The 22188-nt window shown below is 36.3% G+C and overlaps 1 protein-coding gene across 1 annotated transcript in view; it reads left to right on the plus strand.

Moving 5' to 3' along the window:
* Positions 1-5180: 5180 nt before the first annotated feature.
* Positions 5181-22188, plus strand: part of LOC126971555 (1-phosphatidylinositol 4,5-bisphosphate phosphodiesterase classes I and II) — a 147604-nt gene continuing 130596 nt past the window's right edge. The window contains exons 1-2 of the mRNA XM_050817853.1: positions 5181-5566; positions 13663-13809. Of these exons, the coding sequence (XP_050673810.1) occupies positions 5471-5566; positions 13663-13809 (243 nt within the window). The 5' untranslated portion in view covers positions 5181-5470. The remainder of the gene's footprint in view (positions 5567-13662; positions 13810-22188) is intronic.

The following is a 22188-nucleotide window of genomic DNA, read 5'->3' on the forward strand; positions in this document are numbered from 1 at the left end:
CTTTGATTTTATTTTCTTCCTGTACAACTTTAAGTAGTTTTAAATATTATGATAATACATTGAAAGAGGGGGCGACAATGGTACAACTTGCGTTTTCATTGATATCAAGTTATCATTCTATCAATAATAATGTTGTATGTGGCCAAATGAAGCGAATTAGATCGCGCAATTCAAACACAACAAAATAATTTAGATTAACAAGAGCGACATCTCAAGTCAATTTCCTAATATGCAAATATTGGGGTTGAGCAGGTTATCAACTGTAAAGTAGATCCTGTAGATGAAGCCACAACCTGAGAGTTGAACAAAGCATACAAGATTTTATGACGATACGTCACTCGAACGGTTAGCTCAGTTGGCACGGAACGCCAGAGGTCGTGGGTTCGAGTCCCGCATTGTTCATAAAATTTTGTTTTCAAATTTTGTTTGTGTATTAATCCTAGAAGTGAGGGTTATCACTTTAAAAACAGAACACACAGTCGCGCTCGAATCAATGGCGGCTAAATCTGCTCACTTTTATAGGTATAGATTTATTGGTTGAAATTATTAATACAAGATATGGTTTTCGGTTTATGTTTAATATTTTACTGTAGCATAAAATAAAGGTAAAACCACAGAACAGGGAAAATAGATAATACACATCACGCGTAATTTGTCTGGGAACCACTGTCGCCACTCAATATTTTTACTACTAACATAAATCCAGATAATATATTATTCTAGATATTCAGTTAGTTCAAAGGAATGACGCTAATCACTGTCAAAAGTCTCTTTTTACATTTACCACCTCCACTTCGGAAAAGTTGCAAGAAACTCATCGCCTCTTCTAAATCAACAGTTTCGGCTTCATTGTCTTACAATTATTACAATTGCATTATTTTTACCATATATGTAATGTGATGCAACAAAAATGCTTTCCTTGTATCACGAGTAAGACAAAAAAGTAATAGTTATTTATCTACACCCATAATATGAATCCTGTAAAAGATTCTGAAACAATTAGCTTACTGCTAAAATTAAAACAGCCTGTCCTAGTTTTAACCTAATATCACCCATTACTGATTATATACTATAAAACTAAGTATAATTGAAAAAAATATTTTAGTCGTAATTTGCAGCGTTTAAAAAATCTGGAAGTGTGTTTTCAAAGCTTGAATAGCTCATTTTTTGTAAACAAAACATAAAAATATCGAAGAAAAATGGCGCGGATTCGAATAACATACTTCTTTTTACGGCGCGCGAAGTTCTGGTTGTGTGGAACGCGAGTAAACGAAAATGTCCTTTTTTTGAAATTCATACAGGCACCACGCATCGAGCAATAAGAATGTGGCTGTCTGTTGAAACATCGCGCATGAAGAGATCGAAAAAAAAACAACGGAGTGTTGTTGTGAAATTCAGTACAACATTACAACACTCGTTTGGATGATGTAATGATTATTAGGACATTGGGTGTTTTAATGTTGGCAATAAGCTGTTTCAGAATCTTTATTAGAGGATTTGAAGCATGGGTGTAGTTAAATGTAAATTAATATGTACGTAAAAACAACAGCTATTGGAGTACAGTAGATGTATCAATCCACACACACCGTAAATAAATAAAGGTTATTATGCGAGTATTTTATTAGCGATTATAAAAATATTATAACTTTAATTTTAAAAACATGAAGCAGAGTAACAGGATCATCCTGCCATCACAATTAGAGCCCGTTCACGAGCATGACGCATGAGCCAGCCATCGCCTCCCTCAACTATAATAATAATAATCATTAAAATCTAATAATATATGGTTATATATACTATATTTTAGGTAACGGAACGACCGGTCCCACGTCGCCGCCACGAGCAGTGACATACAAGCATGACGAAGCCGGTCACGAGAACTCAAGAAAATAACAAAAAATAATGTTCATAATTCTTCTTCGTCGGACACTCTTGTCAGAGTGGTCGTGGTTGCGCTGACGAGGTACATGGTGGAGTGTTCGGTGGGTCAACATCCTTTCTGAGGGTAGATCTCCTGGCGATGTGCTTCCATTTCTGACGGTTAGAGGCGTTGCGAGTACACTGGACTATGGTGGACTCAGTAGCCTTTGTGATGGCGTCTAACCAGCGGGTTGGCGATCGACCGCGTGCTCTCTTGCCTTCCACCTGGCCCTGAACTACCAGTCTCTCCATCGAGTTCTCATTTCTAGAGACGTGACCAAAGAACTTCAGTATTCTTAGTTGCACAGTTGACGATAGTCTGTCTTTAATACGAAGCTCTTTGAGGATGGATACATTGGTGCGAAATGCCGTCCACGGGATCTTTAGGAGGCGTCTCCAGTTCATAATAGCGATGCTCAATAAATATTTAATTACTGATCTGATGGGCTGCAATAGAAGTTCCACCTTATATACAGGGCTCTGGTGTGTTGGGTCCAATGTGCAAGTTCGTCCCTCTTTTGTTATTCTGACGCATTTGAATATATCCAAATCCCCGCTTGGGCTCCTCTTCTGTAATGTTTGGCACATGGTTTGTCTGTTATGACTTAGTGACCGTTATGAAAGGCTAATCACAATTTATTAGTTGACATTCTCAAATTTTGTGACACGAAAGCGGAATACAATTACTTATGTGATGATTCATTTTATTGTAAAAATAGTAGTTGAAGTGCTATTTAGAAACATATACAAATAGAAAATTGTAAAATATGAAATAAAATTATCATTAAAAGCCATTATGCTTGTGATACGTTATTTCGCTTAGAAACACTTTATTTAATATTTTCATTTCGTCAAATAAAACTTGACTATTGACTTATTGAGTGCCAGTTGCCAGACCGATCTTTTTATTTTTATTAATATATTTGTCTAAATATGTCTAGATTCACTAAAATTGCAATTCAGCAATGAACGTAAGCGCATTTCAATTTGATTACAGAAAGTTAGAAATTTTGCCACAGATCGCACCCTTAAAGGAGTGGAGGAACCCTTCGTTAAGGAGTTCCATTGATCATCATATTCGACTATTACTTGACCATAACGACGTTTCGGTAGGCGTAACGAGTATCGTTAATTTGATCCTAAGAATTGACGAGTTCCGTTACTTTGTCACGGATCCTTTAATCAGAACCTAACTAAACTCTCACGAAACTATATTTACTCGAGCCAGTCTCGAACAATGTGTGACGTTGACGTGCCACATGTTCGGTCAAACTTTGCTAATAATTGTAACTAAAATGCCTGGTTGCGTAGTAAAACTTTGTAAAAAGAATGCTACAAGAAAAAGACACTGGAATCACATATCATCAGTAGATACGTATTTTGTATTTTATTAATTTCAATGTAAAATAATACTAAGCGTATGTTACAAAATTTGAAAGATGCCAGGCATTGTGTGTCAAGATGCCACGCACACAAGCATCAACTATTGCCGCAATAAAAAAGCTATTGTTCTTAGGTAGCGCAGTATCTAGTTGGAGCGCAGCAGACACCAATCCTTAATCTAGATTTTTATCGATAACAACAGTGTCTGCAGCTGCATAACAGTATGAAACCAATGTTTAACATATTTTTGTAAAAAGTGGCTTTAATATGAGTTTATTTATTTAAACACGGAAAGCATAAACATAAGTAAATTCAAAATCCAATATTTTATAACACATAAATCAAAAATACCTCAAAACACATTTAAAATTTTTACTTTTCAATAAAAACCGTTTTCATCTGATTTCTCAATGCTACGGTTTATTTTTGATTAAATGCGTTTTCGGAAACGAACAATATTAACAAATACGCACTTTTATTCGCTGTAACAGTTTTAAATCCCACACAGAATGACCATCAGACTGGTGACCAAATATAAAAATGAAATAAAATGGCTTCAAGTTATTGTTTTGCATTTCAAGACAGACAAGGTGAGATATGTCTGTCTTTTTTCAGTGCATTGCGTTTCGCGTAAGTTAGAAAGTCAAGCCCGTAAACAGTGCAACTTATTGTTACTTCTCTAGGCTTGATAATTGCTTTGACTTCTGAGATTCTACGATTTTTAGTGTCAGTTAGATATCAATAGCAGGTAAGTGTCAATTTTGACAAGTGACATAATTATTTTCTCATGTTCGATACGTCACGACCAGCGTTTCCAGCGTTAGGAGTTTTTACCCATTCTGAGGAAAAATCAAATGTTTGTAGAATCGAAATCTGTGAGGAAATCTTGGGAAACTGACTTTTTTCTACCGGTAGGAACACGATGATATTTTTTTTTAAATACCAATAAACATACAATTTGTTCCTAGAAATCGTTTCTTAGAGCACTTAGGCGTTACACGAGAACGCAAAATATTATCACATTATTGTGGTGGCATTTTAATATATAATCACAGACTGAATGTAGAGTTTTTGTCCAATAAGCACATAAATACAAAAGGTACCTACTTCAAGGTCCAATCCATCTCAATGTCAAAATTTATTTATTTATTGAGGTTAATTTCACCAACAAATGCAGGAGTTGAGCTAATCAAGAATATTTTTGATGCGGAAGCCTTTAAGGCTTAACAAGAGACTTCCTTGAAGCTTGGAATAAAGGGCATTAAATCTTAAGGCAAAAATTAGGATACGATCACACATATTAATGTTATTTGAATTGTGCGATCAGAATAACGCGCGGTTGAAGACTACCAAATGATGCTTATGTAAGTTTATACAAGGTTTTTACCATTTATGAACACAAAAAAATGAATCGCACCAGTGTTTCTCATTCCTCGCAACATGTTCATGGTTTAGGTGGGATTTTTGAAAAACCGAATATGTAGGAATTCAGTAATGTTCCAGCATAAAAAGATTTATATTATGATCCCTTTTTTGTAATGAAATTGTGGTATATAATCTCCATAACATTTTGTTAAATACTGTATTTTATTGTCTGCTGAATGCTTAAACAGTGAATGCAAGAAAAATTAAGTGATTTTATTCAGTTCTATTCAATAACTACTCACCTAAATTTATTTGGAAAAATTATAACAAATGAGTTTCTTCAAAAAATTATATACAATCTGGGGAAAATTCTCGTTCATCAGTCAGGATCAGAGTTCGGTTCGGATGTGTATTTACATCCTCTTTGGGTTCGGAGGCCGAACAGTATAACGTCAGAGTAATAGTGTCAAAGAATATTTTTACTCTAACGAATAGTGTTCTGTCATCTGTGTACAGTATCGGATCTGCTATGTGGATCGTGGATAGTGGTGATGTCCGGTTTTAGTTCTCGTAAAAATTCAGAAACCAATCGTTTTTTATATCAAAATAAACTTGCCTTAATTAATAAAATTCTTACACATCATTGTTAATTTTAAATCAGTTAGTAAGAGTGAATTCATGAAAACAATATTTTTCGTTGATTTCTCTGATTATTATCTCAGACTTATATCCAAAGGAGGAAGATGACTGTTTTTATATACAAAGTGTAATGATTTTTGTCTCACAGTGCTAGATATCAACCATGAGTACGGGAGCCAAGATAACTGGTATCTCTTTGAAACCGATAGAGGTGTCTAAAGCTTTACAGGATGGCGAAAAGTTCATCAAGTGGGATGAGGCAAGTATTATCTGATACTATTGCTATCTAGGTGTATTTAGTTTTCTTTTTAGTAAACTACAATTACCTGACATTTGTTTATGAGATTAATATTGCAATTTAAAACTTCTAGTATCCATACAAGTAGTAGTTAGTACTTTATAAACATTTGTTTCAATAGCCTTCTCTAGTGACAGTTGTTGGTGATAATGATTAAATAAGTTACTAAAGCCAAGTGCAAAATATTATAATTGTATAAAAATTACCATAATAGGCACAGGTAAACAAAATATCAGAATTCATATTAATTATTAATCTCCCTTATAAAACTATCAAAAATTAAGTTTATATTTCTTAATCTAAAGATCAAAAGAAATGCAATTGCAACTATCAAGCCATATGAAAAAATTTGTAAGCATGACTTTTGTCTAGGAATCAAGTTAAAAACAAAATAGCCTAGCTGGGTATGGAGCGTCCAGGATAGAACAAAATGGCAGTCTCTGAAACAGGCCTTTAACCTTAGAGGTCCATACATAATCTAAAATCGAAAGAATGTCTCTTGTAATATTTTTAATGGTAATCCAGAAATAAACAGGCTTTTAATTCATATATATTAAAAAAAAGCTAAAGAACCAGATGGGTTACTTCAAAACTACTTGCTACTTTGGCTCTCTTGTGCTTAGATTTCTCCAGAGTGAATTGTTACCTAAATAATCTGCAGGCATGGGCTGTATTTCTTCTTTACATAAATGTATAAACTTTTAGAAAATCCTAAAATATTCTGGGCTCATTAACTGCAGTAATTACAAATATTATACTTATCACTATAATCACATTATGTCACATGTAGAAATTCTGACAGCTTTGCAGATTTTTTAACAGACTGGATATTTTTGTGGGAAATTTTTTGGACACATGTAATAATGTATGTAATGGTAACTGTTAATCATCTTTGAATCAAAATCACTTTATCCATGAAATAACACTACTGACTGTTATAAGTTTTCTTTTCTTTTTACATTTACCACCACTTTGGAAAAGGTTGAGCTTATTCATAAGATGAAGGCACAAGAAACTTATTTGACACTCATTTAAATCAACGTTTACAACTTCATCATCTTACAAATAATTTCAATTACAATTTTTGTAAAGTGATGCAAACAAAAATACTCAGACATTACATACTTAATGCCTTACACAAGTAAGTCAACATAAGTAACAGACATATTATATACATACATTAACTTACTTTTACATTAGTAAAAACACAAGAGTTATTAAGTACATGCATCATAACCACACACACTGTAAATTAATAAAGGTATTATTTATATAGTGATTATAAAAAACATATATATAAATATTATATAAAAATATAAATATAGAAGATAACTTTAATTTTAAACATATGAAGGAGATTTTCTGGTCATAACTTAAAAATCTTTAATCTAGATCTAGGTGGCTTTCTAGGACTCATTTTATTTAGTTGTCACCTATATCTACAAAACTCTTAACTACACAAATCAATGCCTGTTAACAATTGTATCTTCTTTTCTAATAAGTAATCAATAATATGTGGGTCCCATTGAACTTAGCATCATAGATTATTCCTAGAAAATGTGGACTTGAGTCTATCTAGTTTCTCATTTTTTTTTATGGAAAAGAAGGACATACAAGCATATGGGTCATCTGGTGTTAGGTGAGCACCACCACTCACATTCTCTTAAAACATCAGAAGAATCACAGGAGTGTTGTTGTAAACGAACGTGGGTCTTCTGGGGGTAAGTTTCAATTTACCCTATTCCGCTTCTCTAGAGAGGACTCAGACACAAGTTTCTCCCGGCATTGGTCTACGATTTCGCGAGAGAGACCTGCATGGCCCGTGTATACGGCATCACCAGTGCTGTCGTCTGCATGGCAGTGTATGTTGGAGGTGTCCAACATATCATTGATATGCAGAAGAAACAGCGTGGGAGATAGCACACACCTTGGGGCAATAAGGAGATAAATAAATACAGAGAAGATATAGAAATAATAGGGTCATTAAATCGGACCCTGTGTAACATTTTTTAATTTTCAGGTTAAGCTAGAAATTATCATCCTGCCTTTATCTCTGATACCGTCTCTGGGCCACCATGAAAAGCATCGGAAAATAAAATTTCTAGCACATGAAAGGATTAATAAATTATATTTGAAAACCCGCGCGAATAAATACGACTTAGATTTATTCGAGCTTGGAGCATAAATGTACTTTAAAGGACGAGAATCGCGCATCTCTTGGTCGGTCGTAATCGGAACGTAACTTTTGGTGTTGCGAATGTACATGGGCGGTCATTTTCACTACCTAAGACCTACTGCCCATTTACCTAATAAATAAACCTAATAATTACTTGAGCATTTTATTGTAATACCTACAGGGAGGCATGGTTTGTTTAGGGCATGAAATTCTCTTAATACGCCACTGGTTGTATTTATCTTATATCTTTAAACGAGCAATTCTTGTATATATATAATCTGAATCTCGGAAACGGCTCCAACGATTTTAATGAAATTTAGTATACGTTTCAGGGGCGAGAAATAGGTTTAGCTAGGTTTCAATTTAAAAAAAAATGTAGTTTTATCCGTGTTTTAATGAGAAACAGCTACAATAACATTTGAACACAAAAGTAAATTTCGCCACTATATACAAGACTATAATAGCTCAGATGGGATATTGGGTGAATCCGGAAAGCAGAACACCCGGGTGCGAATCCAGGTGTCCTATTAGTTTTTTTATTGATCAAGTTTTGTACATTCTTAAAAATCCGAGCAAGGCTCGGTCGTTCGGATATTAACATCTATACATGAAATATTATATTGAAATAAAATAACTGTACTCTTAGCCTGTGACTTGGCCTCAATTAATCTTAATTGGTATCAATTAAATATTATGGAAATGTTGAAAGCATAATTTTCAAATGCATTACTTAATTGGCCGTAAATTATCATACTAAATATTTATGTAGATAATTATTGCCATTCGTTTTCTGGAATTGCTAATACCATGGCCAATGGTTTTCACTTAGATTCTAGTAGCCCATCTGCTGTTTGCCCAATCTAATAAAAAAAAATGTCGACCAAATTACATGGATTATGCTAACAGCTGAAATTTGCATATAAATAGGTAGACGATATAGTCCACACATTCAATGCAAGTCGTCTGTGTTATAATAATAGATCTATAGATAATATCTAATATATAAAATTCTCATGTCGCGGTGTTTGTAGTTAAACTCCTTCGAAACGGCCGATTCTCATGAAATTTTGAGTGCATATTGGGTAGGTCTGAGAATCGGACAACATCTATTCTTCATCCCCCTAAATGTTAAGGGTGGTCCACGCCAAATTTTTTTACATTTTATTTTAAATTTGTTTGATTATGAGTCAGCATTAAAATACATACAACTTCAAATTTTCAACCATCTACGATCAACAGTTACTTTTGTATTGCGATTTTAATATCGGCAATACAACGTTTACTGGGTCAGCTAGTATATTATAATAAGATCGGGCAAACAGTTTCATCGCGCTTTATATGAAATCTCAACAAATTTTTTTTTCAAAGATCATCTACATATTTTAATTACACATATATAAAATTTTATATCATTTTGTTCGATGACGTAGTGACATGAATCCGTTACTTAATGCTGTAGTAATATTAGGACTTCAAAAAACCGCCACAAGTGGAAATCTGAAGATCTCTTTGGTACTCATTGTACATGATGTACTGATATTGATGACATTGCAAAGGTCAGAAAAATGTTGTTACCAGTTATTTTTATTTTTTTTTTCTTTCTGTTAATATTTGTGAATCAAATGACGAAATTCGAAAACCTACAAATCTATATAATTACTAGTGGACCCAACAGACGTTGTCCTGTACACATGTTTTAAATTTGAAAAATCGGTCCAGCCGTTAGGAGCAGTTCACTAACATACACATGAGCAGGAGAATTATATTATATGGGCGGAATTGAGAATCTAAACCAATCTCAAATTCACTGAAACAAACAAAAAAGTCATCAAAATCAGTCCAGCCGTTTAGGAGGTTGTTTAATTGTGAATCTAAACCATTTTCGAATCCACCTGAAGACACACACCAATCTCAAATTCACTGGAACACACAAAAATATCATCAAAATCGGTCCAGCCGTTTAGGAGGTAGTTCAATTGTGAATCTAAACCATTCTCGAATCCACCTGAATACACACAGAAAGTTTCATTAGAATCGGTCCAGCCGTCTAGGAGGAGTTCAGTGACATACACACGCACACAAGAATTATATGTATAAAGATATACTAGCTGAAAGACGGAAGACGTTGTTCTGTAGATAATAAAAAAATACTGTTTTATAGGAATTTGTCAATTTTGTTTCAAAACATCAAGAATTATTTCGTAACATATGCTCGTTGTTGTTATAATGAAATTGTTTCACAGCAGAACTGTCAAACAGTGCGTCAATAAATTCTCTCACAGAATATATGTTCATACAAAACAAATATTGAAAATTAAAATAATTATGGGTCCCGACTTTGGACTTAGAAATTTGCACATAATATTTCAAAACATCAAGAATTATTTCGTAAAAAATGCTCCCTGTTGTTATAGTGAAATTGTTTCAGAATTGGAACTGTCAAAGCGTGCGTCACTAAATTCTCTCATAGAAAATATGTCCATACAAAACAATAATTATGGGTCCCAAATCGAAATAAAAAGTATCCTATCTCTCAAGTAGGACTAAACTGCATTTTTTTTTATGGAATAGGAGGACAAACGAGCGTACGGGTCACCTGGTGTTAAGTGATCACCGCCGCCCACATTCTCTTGCAACACCAGAGGAATCACAAGAGCGTTGCCGGCCTTTAAGGAAGGTGTACGCGCTTTTTTTGGTACCCATGTCGTATCGTCCCGGAAACACCGCACAAGGAAGCTCATTCCACAGCTTTGTAGTACGAGGGAGAAAGCTTCTTGAAAACCGCACTGTGGAGGACCGCCACACATCCAGATGGTGGGGATGATATCCTAACTTGTGGCGTGTCGTGCGATGGTGAAATTCGGCGGCAGGAATCAGGTTAAACAGCTCTTCGGAACACTCCCCGTGATAAATGCGGCATCACCAGTGCTGTCATCTGCATAGCAATGCATGTTGGAGGTGTCCAACATATCATATATATGCAGAAGAAACAGCGTAAGAGATAGCACACAGCCTTGGGGCACTCCAGCATTCACGGGCTTCGGGTTCGAGCAATATCCGTCGACAACGACCTGTATGCTACGCCCAGTGAGGAAGCTGGAGGTCCACTTGCACAAGCTCTCGGGAAGCCCAAATGATGGAAGTTTTGAGAGGAGCGCCTTGTGCCATACACGATCAAAGGCCTTCGCTATATCCAGGCTAACTGCCAGGCCTTCCCCCTTGCTTTCAATAGCGGCCGCCCATCTATGTGTTAGGTATACCAGAAGATCACCTGCCGACCGTCCATGGCGAAAGCCGTACTGTCGGTCGTTGATCAACTGGTGACCCTTTAGGTATACTAAAAGCTGGTGGCTAATTATGCTCTCCATGATTTTGGAGAGCAGGGAGGTGATAGCAATAGGCCTGTAGTTCGCCGGATCCGAACTGTCTCCTTTTTTTTGGATCGGATGGACAAGGGCTGAGCTCCATGAGTCAGGGACTACGCCTTTGGAATAAGAGTGCCGGAATAAACGTGTTAGCACCGGCGTCAACTCAGGGGCACACGTTCTAAGCACGATTGGAGAAATGCCATCCGGCCCGCTCGACTTCCTGACGTCCAACGAAAACAGAGCTCGCCTAATAGTTTTCTGTCTGAATTGTACTTCAGGCATAGAGCTCTGACACCGCGGGATGGTCGGCGGTGTTTTTCCGTTGTCGTCAAGAGTCGAGTTGGAGGCGAAAAGAGCGCACAGGAGCTCGGCTTTCTCTTTTGCCGTATGGGCCAGGGTGTCATTCCTCATGTGCAACGGCGGCATGGACGGCTGGTTGAAGTTACCAAGAGCAGCTTTCGACAACGACCAGAACTTGCGTGTTCCGGTCGGGTAACTGGAAAGCTGCTCGCCGATTTTGACGACGTACTTAGACTTCGCACGAGCGATTTGCCGCTTAAAAAATCTGGAGGCACGGTTATAGATCCTTTGTGCCCAGCGCCGCAACCCAAGTTCGATACGCCTGTTTTTTGCAGTCAGATGCTGCTTTCACTGACGCATCGAACCAGGGCTGTGATCTGCCACCGATCGGTACTACAGAGCTTGGTATAAAAATATCCATGCCCTGCAGTATCACATCGCCTACTGCAATGGCGCAGGCACTAGGATCATCCGAAGGGAAACAAACCTTGCCCCAAGGGATGTAAAAAAGGAACGCATCCTATCCCAATCTGTTGACTTGTAGTGCCAAACGCGGCGGGTCGCTGGTGGTCTGCGACGAATTCTATGAAGTAATCCCCATTAAAATCCGTTCATTGTGTCGGAGACCATTGCGGACAAACAACGTGACACGTAATTTATATATATTAAGATATAATGAAAATGATCTTTGTTTGAGGCTCATTCACGCCTAAACCACTGATCATATCGACATGAAACTACCACCAGTGGATGCTAAATTTATCCTAGATGGTTTATGGCTACTTATTTTTCTAATTCCTTCCTTTTAAAATTCGCCCAGCAAAGCGGACGGGAATTTAAATATGTAATTAAATTTTAAAAAAGGAAAATGTATAAAATATCTTTTAAAGAAGGTTTGTAAGATAGTTTCCCAATAAGTCATACTTAAGTATGGTTGAAATAGGTTTGTTCTAGATTATTTGCATTCGTACAGGTGGTAGGAGAACAGTATTAGAGTGCTTATTTATACTCCAATATTCTGCGTAACCTGCGTTCCACAAAATGGCACATTAATGTATGTAAATAAAAAAAAATCTGTAGTATTTCAATTCATGCGAAGAAACTTTTCCCCCGACCTAATAATTACTCAACGTCATGAACTTAACACCCTTGGTGTAATTTGTGTATGTGAAGTCTGAAGGTCACACATCTGAAATACTGAATAGAAAACATATAATATAAATGTTAGAGGGTATTTCCATAGAGACATAACTTCTGTGATGCAGCAGAGGTCTGTCTCGCGAGAATTTTTATGAAAAGAGGCAAAGTTGCCTTTGATTTGTGTAAAAGTAAAAGGTTAAGTACAACCATTTACTCCTTTCTGTGTTAACTTAAGCTTCATCTTTATACATAACGCACTAAGATGCCGATGGGAATTTTATTACTTGGCAACCACAATAGGTACAGCCCCCATAATTGAAAATGTCTTGATAATAAAATCGTTGAATTTGGGTTTTTGCTCGTTGGGGTCAAAAGCTTCAAAGATTTCCCAAAGAATTACATTGAAAATGAGGTTTGTTCTAGAACTAGAACGTGGCACGCGAGGGTCGACAAGGGTCGTCACTAGTGTGCTTATAAACTACTAATATTTATAATCTCCGTGAAATTCGGAAAAGTATTCGGTAATTCAATCTATTTTAGAGTACGTAATTGCTTTACGGGCGTAAGGGATACCTGTTGTTGTGATCACCGCCGCACACACTCCACTGCAACTGCAACTTTTAGAAAAGGGTACACGCTTTTTTAAGTATCCTTGTCCTCTTCGAATCACTCCCCATGATAACTACGGTAGAAGAAAATCAAACATTATTTTTTTATGAAAATAAGGGACAAGACGAGCTGGACATTCAGCTGATGGTAATTGATACGCCCTGCCCATTTCAATGCAGTGCCGCTCAGAATTCCCACTAGAAAAACCCACTAATTCTGAGCGGCACTATAATGGCGGTCATCACCTGGAGACATAAGACGTCAAGTCTCACTTGCCCAGTAATTTCACTAGCTACGGCGCCCTTCAGACGGAAACACGATAATGTTTACACATTACTGCTTCACGGTAGAAATAGGCGCCGTTGTGGCACCCATTATCTAGCCGGCTACTACATCTAACACATCACTATAGGAAAATTATTTTAGCTTTTACTTCCAAAAATAATACTGTACATCTTCACCAGGATTCGGGCGCCGGTCTGCCTGTCACCCTTCGTGTTGACTCTAACGGTTTCTACCTCTACTGGACAGATCAGAACATGGAAGTGGAGATGCTGGACATCGCCACCATCAGAGATGTCAGGACTGGCGTAAATGCTAAAGTCCCTAAGGTAAGTTTATTTTGGTATATATTTGTAGTTATTTTGGTAAGTATATTTATTTGTTTATGAGAAAAATTGACGAGAGAGCATAACGTCCATCTGATAGAAAACGTGTTACGCCCTGCGCGATTATATTACGATGCAGTGCCGCTCAGGATTCTTAATTGAACCTTTTTTTTATGGAATAGGAGGACAAACGAGTGTACGGGTCACATGGTGTTAAGTAATCACCGCCATTCTCTTGCAACGACAGAGGAATCACAAGAGCGTGTACGCGCTTTTTTTGAAGGTACCAATGTCGTATCGTCCGGAAATACCGCACAAGGAAGCCCAAACCATATCTTTGTAGTACGAGGAAGAAGGCTCCTTGAAAAACGCACTGTGTAGGACCGCCATACATCCAGATGGCGGGGATGATATCCTAACTTGTGGCGTGTCGTGCGAAGGTGGAATTCGGCGGCAGGTATCAGGTTAAACAGCTCTTCGGAACACTCCCCGTGATAAATGCGGTAGAAGACACACAATTTAGCGACGTCTCTACGCAACGCCAAGTGATCCAGCCGTTCACACCTAATATTTTTTGGGCACTTTGAGACATAAGATGTTAGGTCCCTTTAACCCAGTAATTTCACTATCTACGGCGCCTTCAAACTAAAACACAATAATGTGTGCTTGGCGGCAGAAAAGAAAATGAAGTAATAGTTACACGGGTGTGAATACATATTTAATATTTTGATAAAATATAAGAGAAGATAAATATAAACCCATATTATAATAAATATATACCCATAATAATAATACATATAAGAGATTTCCACCGACTTCGAACTTTGCTTTTTGTCAGTCTTTACTGATGTTGAATTAACTGTTTCTGAGTGACTAGATCTCTAACTATATCACAGCTACTGCTAGACTGAGACTTCATTTAAGAATCTGCATCATTTACGAATATTATTAATAAATAAAAACCCATTATTAGAATAAAAGATATATAACCAATTGTTTACAATATATGGGATTTAAAGTTAAATATTTATATTCCATTATTATAGTAGGAATATTTCTTTCGCCGAGTAGACCCTCATTATTATTTTTTTATGATTAACAGAACAACGTCTGCCGGGTAAGCTAGTAATAATATATCTAAACCCATGTTGTAAACCTACCTATGGATATGATATCTTTCCACTATGTGATTTTCATTTGTCTTTCTGTTCAATAAAAGAGAAAAAGCATATAATAATAAGTAAGTTAGGTTAAAAAAAGTGCTTGACTTTCTGTTATATTGCGTATTTAAAACTTCGAATTCAATTTCAGTAATAATACATACCGCACACGGACGACCGTGAGTAAATATTATGTTATAATTTCTTTAAATACCACAGACTAAGATTTTTTTTTTTTTAGTTCGCTATTTTTATTGCATTGCGTTGTTGAACAATCTCAATGAGGGTCAATGCGATTTATTGCCTATCTGAATGGTTGGAGATTGTCGCCACAGTCATTTTAAATGTCAGGTGACAAAATGCAATGTTTAAAATTAAACTAGTGTATTATGTTGGTCGTATGTACGGTCGAGAGTACGGTGTGCCTCTATATCGCACGTGCGTTAACAAATGTTGATCATAATAATTAAGGAGGTTTGTCTAATCTTTATATATATAATTCTTGTGTGCGTGTGTATGTCACTGAACTTCTCCTAGACGGCTGGACCGATTTTGATGAATTTTTTTGTGTGAATTCAAGGGGATTCGAGGATGGTTTAGATTCACAATTGAACTTGCTCCTAAACGGCTGGACCGATTTTGATGATATTTTTGTGTGTTCCAGTAAATTTGAGGTTGGTATGTGTTTTCAGGTGGATTTGAGAATGGTTTAGATTCACAATTAAACAGCCTCCTAACGGCTGGACCGATTTTTCAAATTTAAGACGTGTGTACAGGACAACGTCTGTCGGGTCCACTAGTAATTTATAAGTATGTAAATATTATTATTTAGTTGAATAAAGCTGTATGATAACTTTTTGTGTTAGTATATTAAATTTGTAGCCAAAATTGATGAACGGGTTCTCTCCACTAAGCCAATCGTTCTATTGACGTATGGTTTGTAGATCTTGGTATGTCTTGTTCAACTATCTGGTTGTGGATCCATCTACAGGATCTTAACAGTTACTTTACAGTTGATAACCTGCTCAACCCCAATGATTGCATATTAGGAAATTGTCTTGAGATGCCGCTCTTTCAAATGTAAACAAGCCACAACGTTGCTTGAGTTGAACGAGACATACCAAGACTTACGAACGATACGTCACTCGAACGGTTGGCTCAGTGGAAGAGCGCTCGGAATGAACCCGAGAAGTTCGCGAGTTCGAGTCCCGCATCGTTCACAAATGTTGGCTACAAATTTAATTTAATTAAGCCCAAAAGTGAGGGATCATATCACTTTAAAAATAAGAAATTGTTTTTTTGATAGTATTTAAATTTTGCGGTGTATATTTCTGACATTTCCAACATTCTAGACAAAGGCGGCGAAGTGCATGCCATTTACACCGACTTTAAAAGTGCTTTCGATAAAGTTGACCATATGTTACTTTTAAGAAAACTTAAATCAGTTCGAGTTCTCGGGTCAATATTGCACTGGTTTGAATCATACTTAGAACTGACAGGCCAATGATAATAATATCGAACGGTTTCAAGTCACACAGATATTATGCGAAATCAGGCGTTCCACAGGGCTCCCATCTAGCTCCGATATTATTTTTGCTATTTATTAATGATATTTGCAATAACATTCATAATTCAAAATACTCCCTTTTTTTGCAGATGATCTAAAATGATATATTGTTGCCTTTCCATCTAACTGTCATCTCCTCCAATCAGACCTTAACAATATTGACCAATGGTGTGAATCGAATAATACCAGGTTCTCCCGCAAAAATAATACTTTTACATACACATACAAATTGAATGGCATTGCGTGTTGATTGACTTGGGTGTAATTCTAGATAGTAAATTGACTTTCAAACAACATGTAGATGCTGTTGTTAATAAATCCGCAAAAATGCTTGGCATTATGACGCGAATACCAGAGATTTTCGGTCTATTAAAACTAAAACAGTACTATATAATTCGGTGGTGAGGAGCCATTTAGAGTACGCTAGTGTAATTTGGAACCCGTTTTACAGTGAATATTCACAGCGAATAGAATCACTCCAACGATTCTTTACACGTCATCTTGCATTTGTTTCTGAATATCATATAGGCATGCTTATGAGCAACGGTTACGCTTTTTCAGAAAGCAATCACTGAGGTCCCGTCGCAAAAATCGCGACTTATTATTTCTTTACAATTACATAATTAATGGGAAAATTAAATGCATTGACATACAAAATGAAATATCTCATTCATTTCCATACAAAATTCCTAGACAACCGATGAATAACATTTTCCATACCCCCTACTAATAGTTTGTACACCTTCGTGTGACAGGACTGTGCGTTAGTAGCGCTCTCTGGGTTTCCACGGAAGACCAAGCGTTGTGGATTCTTTCGAAACCACAACTATGCTGAGTTGGGGGCCCATTGGCGTCATTAGATCATAATTATATTCATATAACTGTAAGAACTACTATCGGAATGTATATGACGTCAATAAACATTTTTTCTTTCTTTCTTTCTTTACTATAGAACTAATATTGGGCTTAACTTTCCTCTTGTTAGAATATGTAAACAGTATAACGAATGTAGCACTAAATTACATCTAGACATTTTTTATGAATCAGAAAATAAATTTAAAAACAAGATATTGTCACCATTCAATTTTTAAGTCTTTGTTTTCACTGTTAGCTCTAATCTTTGAGATGCACTTTTATTCATTTTTATATTAAGTTATTTCTTTTTTAATCCTTTTAAAATGAAAATAAAATCTGATAATTTGTAGCCTTATAACCTTAAAAAAAATTAAATTACTTAAGTTGATCTCATAATCATTGTTGCTATTTAGTTATATGTTTTTGGATTTAGATTTTACTTACGAACCAAACAGATTGATGTGTCCATCTACACTGGCCTGCAAAAGTAAGTATCACACTTTTCAAATTATTTTTTTTTCTTAACTATAGAAGGTAGAGATTTAAGATTAAGAACGTTTCGTTGCAAATTTTATAGGCTTTAATTCTTAGAAACTAAAATTATACATTAGTAACATTTTTAACTTAAAAAAGATAAAACAATGAAAATAGACATTTTTAGTTTAGTGTAAAAAAAATCAACTAAAATGTATTACATGTTATTTAATTTGTAATAACTGGTATTGCCTCCTCGAGCTCTGATTACAGCTTCGAGCCGGTTTGGCATACTGAACACTAGGTTTCGGAGCCGATGTTGGGGAATATTCTCGCATTCTTCTACCAGGGCCTGCTCTAGTGCACCTACTACCCAGGTGGTGGTCTGCGATTTCTGAGTAGCCTTCCAAGCTCATCCCAGGCGTGTTCAATCGGGTTGAGATCAGGACTTCTTGATACCTTGTACGATATGAGCCGCGTGTGGCCGGGCATTATCATGCATCAGCATCGATCCATCACCCATATTTGCTAAATACGGCCCTGCATACTCATTGAGAATCTCTTGAGCATATCTTTGCCCAGTGAGGGTGCCATTTTCTATGGCTACTAGCTCTGTGCGACCTTCTGAAGATATGCCAGCCCATACATGTACACTGCCTCCACCGTATTGGACTCTTTCTGAGATGCAGGCTTGAAGGTATCGCTCACCAGGTTGCCTGTAAAGACTTCGCCTTCCATCGGAAGTGTAAAGGGAGAATCGAGACTCATCCGCAAACAAAATTCTTGACCATTCTTCTTCATCCCACTGCATGTGTTCACGGGCGTATCGCAGTCTCGCTACTCGATGCTGTCTCTCGAGTTTTGGGCCACTCGCTGGTCTTCGGGGTTTCAAATTTGCTTCAGCAAGTCTTCTTCTCACTATACTGTCACTAATGTAGTCCCTCCGGGTCTGAAGTAGCTGTTGCTGGACTTCAACTGCATTTTGGTGGCGATTTCTTAACACAGTGGAAATAATATAACGATCTTCTCGGGCACTGGTACACCTGGGTCTGCCATTACAAGGTCTCCTCAGATGGTGTCCAGTCTCTTCGTACCTTCGCTTTACCTTCTGGACCGTTCGTACCGTCACACCCACCATTCTTGCAGTGCGACGCATACTGATGCCTAGTTCCAGAAAAGCCATGATCCTAGCACATTCTTCAACTGAAAGAGGCATGATAAATAAATGTTATGTGCTTTTTAGCATAAATTTTTAAAACAAGACCCATTGATCTTGAATAAAATTTAAAACAGAAAGAAAAATGTGAATGGTAAAATTGTAATTCGGAAACGTCCAATTTGAAAAAGGAATGGTTTTGTTTTTGAAGTTTTTTTTCAGCCAATTCTTAAAAGAAGGTTACCGACTATAAAGTTTTTATGTACAAAATTAAATTCTCTTTGGAGTCCTTTTTATTTCGAAAGTATATCTTGTGAACTTAAAACGTTATCCCAATTTTAAAAGTGTGATACTTACTTTTGAAGGCCAGTGTATTATAGTCATGTGTATCAGTGTTTGTTCCTTTATAAAGTAAGACTCATTGTTTGTTAAATATAACATGATGTTGATGTTCGGTATTAATAAATAAATAAATAAATTATATCTCGGACTTATACTTGGATTTTATAAAATATGTCCTAGTAATGTATAGTAAAAAGTAGCCAGTAGGATGTCAGGTCCGTGGCAAATTGAGGACCAATCCGTCTTGGAGTGAGACATGATGTTATATGTGTTACCTCCTCCTGTAAAGAAACAAATGAGTATCGAGTCCTTTAAAAAAAATACCGTTTTGCTCTACTAAAAAAACAAATTGCTGCGGAGAAATTGAACCACTTCCACTGGAAATATCTTTCTCTAAAAGATTTTTTCTGTGTACGGACATAAACACACGCTCACACTCACGCACATACGCAAACACACACATACATATACACATACATACACACACACATACATACATACACACACACACACACACACTTACATACACTTGCAAGGGTAATCAGAATACTTTTTTTTCTAATATTACATTTTATAAAAAAAAATAGCTTAAGTAGGTAATCGGGGAGCCACAATACACCCACTCCCGCTCAACACCTTGGGGAGGAGGGGATGGCTGAAAAACAGCGCTGCATGGAAACATAAATCCATGATTCCATGTCAGGTGAAGCTGAGGAAAAGGTCCTTTTGCTTTTTGTTTCATCGCGTATCGTACTTGTCATTTTATATTGGTAATGATTTGTATGGCAATAAAGAATTTATTATTATTATTATTATATATATATATGCGACATCTTTCCCAATATAGACAGATATTCTCCTAAGGCTATCGGTTAGTGACTTATCATGTCTAGATGTAACCCTATATAAACTATTCAGTTATTTATAAAGTCCTGAATAGAATGGTCTTCTAAATTTGAAACGAAATCGTGATTCTTATTTTATCGTAGTTCCAACCAACTCAAGTTTTTCATAAAAGTTTCAATTCTTTATGCCACAAACTTGTGTTTGTTATATTCAACTATATTATCGAGTGAAACTTTTTTGTTACGCGAGTCTGTTTGCGGAGTTTCAATGCAGAATGCGTTGTAGCGTGGAATTGAAGCTTGCATGTAGTGTTCATAGTTTGTATAAGTTGAACAGTCAGTTCGTAAGTGAATTGATTATGTTTTCGGCTATATCTATTCACATACGACGATCTAAACTTCGCATGCTTTGGTGTGTAAAGCATTGAGCTTTTGATAGCATTCGTAGCATTTAAGAATGCCAAGGCAACAGCTGCCTCAATTTGAAACCAACAAACACAAAAGTCAGTACCAAATCAAGTCAAAATCTGGCCATGATGAATATCATGCTGGACAAACGCCTCCCCCAAAGATTGCCATAACGATCGGTCCTGCGCTGCCCTCATCCAACCTATTCCAGCGATCTTGACCAGATCGTCGGTCCATCTTGTGGGGGGCTTACCAACACTACATCTTCCGGTAGGTGGTCGCCATTCGAGGACTTTACTGGCCCAACGGCCATCTGTCCGTCGAGCTATGTGCCCTGCCCACTGCCACTTCAGTTTCGTACCCACCTGAATGAAAACGGAATATTTCTGTAAAATTCACAGAAGTTTGCTCTGCTTCCGGTAAAAAATAATCACAATTTTAATATTGTACAATGACTGCTCTGAGCTCATCCTGTTTTGGCAAACTACAGCGGTTTGCTCATAAAATTAACGTTTGTTTCATTACGTCAAGCGTGCATTACGTGACATGTTTCCTAAATAGCTCTTGATTAAAATCACCGTAATTGCGAATATTTTATGCTGATTTTGTAATAGGCTGCACCGTGTGTGCTTTATTCACATTTCTTCAGTAAACATGTTTAATCATGCTTTTTATTATAAATATACATCAGCTAATGTGGCGACGGTTACGAAAATTATTATGCGGTACATGTATCATCACCTTTGTTTAACTACTATGTTAATATGATAGAGTCTATAGACTTAGATGGGCATTTCATGACGAAGGCTCATGGCGTATGATATGACGGAGGATGTTTTTCTTTGACAACTTAATGTCGGCTGATCATAGAAGCAAAATTACAAAAAAAGCTTGGAAAATGTAAATGTGCACGCCTCATAGTCTCATTTTCCAAAATAAAGATTATTTGTGAAAGTGTACACAACTATTATACGAAGATACACTCGTACCGTCGAAATAGATGGTATTTTTAATTGAAAATTTGACTAGATTTAAGGAAGATCCAAGTACAGTGTCAAGTGTGTGAGAGCATATCTTAAAAAGCAAACTTTGCACCATTAAAAAGCTTGAATTGAAATTAAATTGGCTTTATTAAAAAAAACAACAGGAAGTCAAAAATTTTCAATTATTGTGAATGGAAAAAACTTCCCTTAAATAAATATTTTTCATAATTTAACCATAACATTTGCAACTCGATTTATATTACATTTAAACTGACACATTAGCACACACTCATATACTTATACAACACACACACACACACACGCTCACAAATACACTCATAAATATATAGAGAAGGGAGGGAATATACAGAAAATCAACAGGCAGCGGACTCATTAAAAGATTGGCGATTTACGTAAGACAAGAGATATCACATTTTGAGCATTTAATTAATTAATTTACAAATAATACCCACTTATTTGACTACTTTATTTTAAAATACTTTGTTACTTAAGAAGAGTTATTAGTTTATGGCCATTCCTTCGATTGGCATCTTAATAGTAGGGGTGTTTTTTTTTACATTTCAGTCGGTTC

The sequence above is a fragment of the Leptidea sinapis genome, chromosome 24 (genome assembly GCF_905404315.1).
Source record: "Leptidea sinapis chromosome 24, ilLepSina1.1, whole genome shotgun sequence".
Classification (NCBI taxonomy): domain Eukaryota; kingdom Metazoa; phylum Arthropoda; class Insecta; order Lepidoptera; family Pieridae; genus Leptidea; species Leptidea sinapis.